Genomic DNA, 7480 nt, shown 5'->3' on the forward strand with positions numbered 1-7480 from the left:
TAGGCAAAAAATTTAACAAAGTGTAATAATTGTATAACATTTCTAACAAAAATCGGGAAGCGTAACGACTGTAAATCGAGTAAAAACCAGGTTTTAACCAATGTAAACCCACTTACCAAATATATACAATTATATAAAGTCTAAACATATATGTATATCGTTTTAAATTAAACATTTAACGATAAAACGAATACTAACAATTTATACTTATATAAACTATAATATTTATTTAACATTTATATAAATAATAAAGATCAAATATAAAGCAAGAATTCTCCCCCAAAAGCATTTACAAAGTTTGAAAGAGGGATAGTGAAACTCACATCCGACGCATGCTTTAACCGGATATGAAATCGGAAATCAGAACTAGGAACAAAATGCACAACACTCCATTTAACGAAAGGTCGAAAGTTGGCTTGAGATCGGGATCGATAAGATCTGGAATATCTTGGAAAAATATTGTCGAAAATCTGCTCGAAAAACAACCCAAAAATTGTCGGAAAACCTCCCAGAAAAATAACCGACAAAAAACAGAACCATGGTTGCCAAAATTTTTGTGGGAAGAGTAAGGAGAGAGGAAAAAAGTCGTTTTTAGAGGGGTAAAGGAGGTCAGGTGGGTCGATTTTGGTGGTTGTTGATGGTGGTCGACGGCGGCAGATGGCGGCCGATAGTTGTTTTGATGGTTTTTTGGGGCTTTCGCAGCTCTTTTCTCGTATGATGGAGGGTGGTTGCTGGTAGGGGAGGTGTTGGAGGGGTGGTTGGAGCTGTGGAGGGTGGCTGGAGGTGCTCTAGTGGCGCCTGGCGGTGGTTCATTGCGGCATCACGGTGGCCGGTAGTGTTTCCGATGTGGGGAGAGAGAGAGAGAGAGAGAGGGCGGTGCAAGGAGAGAGGGGGATGACCTGTCAATAGTTTTAGTGAAAAATGGATGATGTGGACCAACACAATTGCAACAAGTGGCGTTACATAATTGCGACACCTGACGACTCCTCGATCCACATGCAAAAATCCGATGAAAACGACATCTCATATTTTTTTCGAAGACACTAGTTCGATGTCCCTCTTAATATGTAAACATAATTTTCTAACAAAAAGACGAAACTATGTCAAACATGCGTTAAAAGTCGTTATTCAGTATTTTTCTAGTTGTTGTGATTCGACAGTTAACGTAAAAGTGTTATATTTTCGTGATATGAAACTTTCGAAAGCGGAATATAATATTAGAGTGTCGTCTGATTCCAAAAATGCATTAAAAAATACTTAACGAAATGTGTAGCTATCCTTACGAATCGATTTAAAGTTCGTTTACGAGAAAATCAATTATATTATTGATTTGTTTTCTTAAAATGGTCACAACATTTACGTATGATCTCCGTTTTCGACGTTCTTTATATCCATGAAATCATGTTCTCATGTTTTATCTGATTAAAGTGTTATTTGTTCATAAGAATACTAAATACACAAATCTTGTTTTTAATGTATCAGTTTATTACTTATGTGTTGTAAATAATGTTTTGTTTATCAACATTCTGAATCCTCCGAACACTAAAGTGGTATTCCGTATGCATTTCCAAGTATAAAACTTCAATTGCATTAAAAGAATGGAATATAACACATTAGGTCTATTACAAAGTGTGTTTACGGTAGGGATGACAATTTATGACACGACACGACAAAAATACACGGCACGAAACGAAATTGGGACGAAACTAAAATTTGAATTCGTGTTCGTGTCGTGTTCGTGTTAGCTATAAAAACACGATGTCGTGTCGTGCCGTGTTCGTGTTCGAAATTCGACACGAAATTGACACGATTTAGCAGTTCTTTATCGTGTTTTCGTGTTTGTCGTGTTTATCGTGTTATATTTGATAAATTATTCATTAAATAAACTAGTTTTTAGTATATGTTATATTTGTCGTGTCGTGTCGTGTTTGTCGTGTTTTACTTCGTTCGTTTTCGTGTTAGTTAAGAAAAACACGACATCGTATCGTGTCGTGTTTGTGTTACCAAAAACTTTGTCGTGTCGTGTCGTGTCAGACAGAAACACGAAACGATAGCACGATTTGTCACCCCTAGTTTACGGTGATTTAGACCAGTGAACAATGACTTAATTTTATCGATCGTCACATCTTGACTTCAAGAAGATCTACTTGATTCATGCTTAAACGTTTGAACGGATCTCTTAGGTTAACTATGGGCATGGATGGAATTTTCGATAACTTCTCTTTGAAGTGGTCATAAAATTTTTTCTTTGACTTCTTGAGGATCAGTAAGCCAATCCCCATCTTGTTTGATGCCATTTAAATTTTGTTGTCGACGCCTTTTTTAGCATGCTGGGAACAAAGTTTGCATTTTCGTCGCCTTTTGCTTCCTATTTAAGTTTTATTTTTTGCGCAACATCAAGAGACTCAAGTCGCTCTATGTCATTTAATTTCTGAGCCGCAAGCTTCTTTGATCAATCATAGTCATGGCAACCCCTCGTGTTTCAAGGTCAACATCAATGCTATGAATTATGAATTGTTGCTTTCAAGATTATTTTTTTCCTCACCATCTCTATCAAGTTTTCTTTTGTTTGTTGTGATTTCTTAATTCAAACTTCAACGCTTTGAGCTTATTTTTAAACTTGATTTGAGCATTATTAACTTGCGAAGTCATGGATGCGTCTCCCATCGAGGAACAATTAACAAGTCAATGAAAGCATCCCATTCCATCTAAGAGTTAAACATTTTAAATGGAATAGGCCCGTAATCAACTGATAAATGTTTAAAGACAATTGGTCTATGATTTGAAATAATTTTTTCCAGTGCCATAGAAATTAATGATAAGGGTCTAGAAAACATTTATCTAAAACCATGTTTTTAAGTTTTACGTGGATTTGACTTTTAAACGTTGCCAAAATATAAATTTAACTTAAAACTATAGATATTCATAAAAATGGTCATTCGAAATCTTCGAGTATGGGTATTTCGAAGTAACTCAATGCATACTCAAATTCTATACTCAAATATATGGAGTCAAATTTCATACTCAAATTCTAGATTTCATATTGGAAAAAAAAAACGAATTTTAGAATTTTAAGAATATATCTTAAATTTGATTAATAAATCTGAAATTTCCAGAAGAGTCATCGTTTTATATTAAAATAAAAATAATTAAAGAAACATAAGAAATAAAATTAGGTTTTGTTGCCATAAACATTAACAAATACATCTTCACATTATGGTTTTCTTATTTTTCCAATTTAACAAAAAATGAAAAAAAATATAAAAATGATTATATATAATAAAAAACAGCTTCTTATGAATAATATAATTTTATGAATAATATACTTTCGTGTTTTCATAAGTTAGCCACAGAGTTTCTTATTTCATTATTTGACCACAAATACTTTCTTATTTTATATTTTGGTCATAAAAGTTTTTTATATTGGCAGATTTGGTTTCTATATTTTTGTATATTAGCCATTTTCTCCCTTTTACCTTGTAGTATGGTATTTTTCACTCCTTACTTTGCAGAATTGCACTTTCGACATCATTATTTTGTAAAATGTCATTTTTACCTCCTCAAATTTGAACAACAATTTTCATCCCCTTCAACTTTTGTATATTGCCATGTATTTAGGTTTGGTCCCTAGATTTTCCCCTTCAACTTTTGTATATTGCCATGTATTTAGGTTTGGTCCCTAGAATTTTGTATGTCGTCAAATTTGATCCCCTCTGGAAACCTGGCACACAAAATGATAAAATGATGAATAGTAGAACTTTCTTTCTTGTGATTATATAGTAAGCAAAACATCGTCCATGCTTCCGACATGAAAAATTACACCTTTAACAAAAATATGAAACAAATACACAAAATTTGTTGTTATAGTCAAATTAAAAAAAGATTTTGAAATTGAATGGTTTTATGAGAAAAATATCATCTTAAAGAACTATGAAAATAGGAATTTGATATAAAGAACTAATATTATGTGTATGAAAAGATGCAAGTAAAACCAGGAGGTCCACGACACCATGAAAATAGGATTCGGAGCATATGATCTCCAAGTGAAATCTTCAAAATCACACGAACAACTCCTCCGATCCCAACGCAAAAACCACATTAAAATTGTAAGAATTTTCAGCAATTCGATCAACTTACAGACTCCCCGATCTTAATCGAGAGGAGAGCAGTGAGATGGGAGACAATGGAGGCGGAAATCAGGCGATGAAGGCGTCGGCCGACTCAATGTTAACCGTCGCCGATAAGGCTCCCCTTACTTTCAAGAGAAAAGTCCGATCTGATCTCGATGTTAAACTCGCTAAACCTTGTATGTTATTACTTCAATTTTTTGTGCAATTTGAAAGATCCGAGTTTGATTTGAGATCAAATTGTAGTACAATTTTGCGATCAAATGCGTATTTGAATGATTTGGGATGAAATCCGTAGCTTGTTTGTTCTTCAGATTTGGCTCGAGCTATAGCTGCACCAGATTGGGATAACGTGGATGGGTCATGGGGATGTCACAAGCACCATAACATGTCAGTTCTTCAACAGCATGTAGCTTTCTTTGATCAAGACGATAATGGCATCATCTACCCCTCGGAAACTTTCAAAGGCATGCAATTAATCTCTCCTCTACAATCTACATACCATTTTCATCTTCAGTTTATGATTTTGTGAAAAAAAATTGATTAATACCATCATTTATCAGGATTTCGTGACATCGGATTCAATGTTGTTGCTTGTTTGTTCTTCGCAATGCTTATTCATGGAGCTATGAGTTACGCCACTCTTCCTGTAAGTTATCAGTTACTATTTCTCTATCAGTTTTCTTTCTGTAATTAATGTATCTTCAAAACATGGTTTAATTGATCGAATTTCTCTTGTCATAGACTTGGTTACCATCACCCCACTTCCCGATTTACATAGAAAACATACACAAGTGCAAGCATGGAAGTGATTCTGCAACTTATGACACCGAAGGAAGGTGCATTAGAATTAACAAATCTCGTTTTCCTTTTCTTTTCTTCATCAAATCAAACTGATATTAATTACAAAAGCGTATTCTGGTAGATATATTCCAGCAAACTTCGAGAACATTTTCAGCAAATATGCTCAAACAAAGGCAGACAAGCTTTCCTTCAAAGAACTCTGGCAAATGACAGATGCAAATCGCAATGCCTTTGATTTCTTTGGCTGGTATTGTATCTATCTCCCTAAACCTCATTAATTAGCGACGGATTTTCTTCTTTTTAGCGACACTTGTAGCCTTTTGAATTAAGACACTTTTTATATAGGATTGCAAGCAAGTTGGAATGGGGAGTACTTTATATGCTTGCCAAGGATACAGAAGGATTTTTATCGAAAGAATCCGTAAGAAGGTGCTTTGATGGAAGCTTGTTTGAGTTTTGTGCAAAAATGCAAAAGGGTTATGTTGATAAAAATGACTAATTAATTAAGCTTTTCTTCCAATAATAATATTTCCGATCGATATTTGTATGTTTAGGATGATTAGGCTTTGAAACGTCAAAATGTAGTGTTTTTCGTTATGATCTTCTTCTACTTCTCATATAGAATATGACTATTTATCGATTAATTAATACATAAATCTTGGAAACAATTATATAATTGGTGTTTTATAACATCTTATACAAAATAATTACGTTCAAATTCACTAAATAATATACAATCATGCAATTTTTTAAATGAATATCCGGTATCTATCTTCTGATCACCAATCTGCACCAAAAGTTACAAATAGGTTATTTAATTACAATCCGTCAAGAAAACTGTATATATTTACAGATTCATTCATGATCATTTAACTTTATGAATTAGTGTTGTTGATGTTTCAAACTAAATAATTTTTCATTAAAAAAAAAAAAAAAAAAAAATAGTAGTGACAAACACATTAGAATAAACTAACCATCGCCACGTTTTCTTTTCGAAGATCTAATGCAATAGCAAAGAGCAAATAATAGAGCTAAAGCGACACCTATACCCACCACCATTGCAACCACCTTCGCTGAACTACCTCCTATATTGCTTCCTTTTAAAAAAATGAACAAGATTTAAGAATTTTATGATCATACTACAAAAAGAGCCATGCAATACTCAAAAGATGTTACTAATCTTTGATTATGTGGCTAATTGAGAATTTTAAAAAACTTAAACATATGTAACAACTATACCTTGAGAATAATTCCCTCCGCCGTAATCATCGCTAAAACTAATAAAGCAATTCGTGAGATAAATCTCCCCGGAATCAGATCCCCAACATTCATCTTGAGCAACTTGAAACGCATTACTAACACATTTCCCACACTGACACCCTTCCAAACTCATGTCACATTGGGCCACCACATGCATCCACTCATGGCTCATTTCACAGTGCCTATCTCCACTACTTATTATACACCTAGCAATCGCCTCAAAAGCTGCATCCTTAACTTCCTCCAAACCCTCTAACCCTACTCTCCTATCGCTGCATTTCTTGTGTTGCAAGTCGTCTTTTTGAAAACCGATCAAAACCCTTTCATCAATCCTACCACCTTTAGGATCAGGAATGTTTTGCTCGGGCTCTAAGCTTATATAGCAACCTTTGAGTTGAACCCGAGTGAGAAAATCTGACCCACATGATAATCTTGGGAGAGTGTTCACTATGCAATTATTACAATCGGTGTTTGTGAGGTCGTGTCGACATTCGAAAGCACCGGAGATTGCAAATGTGTCGTCACCCGTGGTTGTTTGGTAAAACTTGGATTTTGACGATTTTTCAACAAGTTCTTGGATTAGGGATGACGCTAATTTTTGGGGAAGGTGAGTTTCGTTTCGACATTTCTTGTAAATGAATTCAGTATGGTGTGAAGTAGTATCGGGATTTGATGAAACTAAGATGAGTAAGGTAAAGTTGAGGAGTATTGTTGAGGTAAAATGAAGGATTTTTCGTTGTTTTGGCACCATTGGAATGGTGTGATTTGACGTATTCTTAGATCAAATTTGCTTTGCTAGGGTAAAATACAAAGTTATGGTTGGTGGAGTTTGATGATTTTATGTATGTTTTCTCACCCAAATCCAACTAATTTTTTTGATACTTTTGACATAAGACTCGGTCAATTAGAGATGGTGATTGTTAAGATGAATTAGTAATTGTTTATAATAAATTGTTTATAAATGACTTTAAAAGTTTAAATCGAAGTTTTAATAACGCTATAACGGGTTATATTAAACACGTTGATTCATATATGTATTTTTTTAATAAATAAATTAAAACTTGTTAAATATGTTGGAAATTAGGTGTAAGACTCATATATTACATGTGTTTATTTAAAATATATATGAAATTCCAAACATTTAAAAAATTTTAAATTTATAAGAAGATTTAGAAAAATATTGAGTTATTAAAATTAAAAGTGTTTTTCTCTTTTAAATTTAAACTTATAATTTAGATAAATAAACAAATGAAACTAATGGATTTTTAATTTAGAAATTTTGAAATTAG

The 7480-nt window shown here is 33.4% G+C and overlaps 2 protein-coding genes across 2 annotated transcripts; one reads left to right on the forward strand and one right to left on the reverse strand.

Annotated features, from left to right (window-relative positions):
• The first annotated feature begins 4115 nt into the window (after window positions 1-4115).
• Window positions 4116-5558, forward strand: LOC145073296 (peroxygenase-like). Its single transcript, XM_079019846.1, has 6 exons — window positions 4116-4306; window positions 4442-4594; window positions 4691-4776; window positions 4872-4966; window positions 5053-5178; window positions 5277-5558. Exons 1-6 carry the CDS (start codon window positions 4174-4176, stop codon window positions 5428-5430), a joined length of 747 nt encoding a protein of 248 aa, XP_078875972.1. The 5' UTR covers window positions 4116-4173; the 3' UTR covers window positions 5431-5558.
• A 22-nt stretch (window positions 5559-5580) lies between these two features.
• LOC145073295 (plasmodesmata-located protein 2-like) lies at window positions 5581-6979 on the reverse strand. The gene is made up of 3 exons (XM_079019845.1): window positions 6171-6979; window positions 5906-6028; window positions 5581-5718 (listed from the first exon to the last, which is right to left on the reverse strand). Exons 1-3 carry the CDS (start codon window positions 6940-6942, stop codon window positions 5711-5713), a joined length of 903 nt encoding a protein of 300 aa, XP_078875971.1. The 5' UTR covers window positions 6943-6979; the 3' UTR covers window positions 5581-5710.
• Window positions 6980-7480: the final 501 nt, after the last annotated feature.

The sequence above is a fragment of the Lactuca serriola genome, chromosome 9, assembly GCF_051521515.1.
Source record: "Lactuca serriola cultivar US96UC23 chromosome 9, Lser_US96UC23_V15, whole genome shotgun sequence".
NCBI lineage: Eukaryota > Viridiplantae > Streptophyta > Magnoliopsida > Asterales > Asteraceae > Lactuca > Lactuca serriola.

Excerpts from the sequence above, each read along its gene's own strand:
- LOC145073296 (XM_079019846.1), top strand. The coding sequence starts at position 4,174 with ATGGGAGACAATGGAGGCGGAAATCAGGCGATGAAGGCGTCGGCCGAC. Across the intron at positions 4,307-4,441 it reads TGTTAAACTCGCTAAACCTT|ATTTGGCTCGAGCTATAGCT; the intron begins GTATGTTATTAC and ends TTTGTTCTTCAG. Across the intron at positions 5,179-5,276 it reads GCCTTTGATTTCTTTGGCTG|GATTGCAAGCAAGTTGGAAT; the intron begins GTATTGTATCTA and ends CTTTTTATATAG.
- LOC145073295 (XM_079019845.1), bottom strand. The coding sequence starts at position 6,942 with ATGGTGCCAAAACAACGAAAAATCCTTCATTTTACCTCAACAATACTC. Across the intron at positions 6,029-6,170 it reads CGGAGGGAATTATTCTCAAG|GAAGCAATATAGGAGGTAGT; the intron begins GTATAGTTGTTA and ends TTTTTTTAAAAG.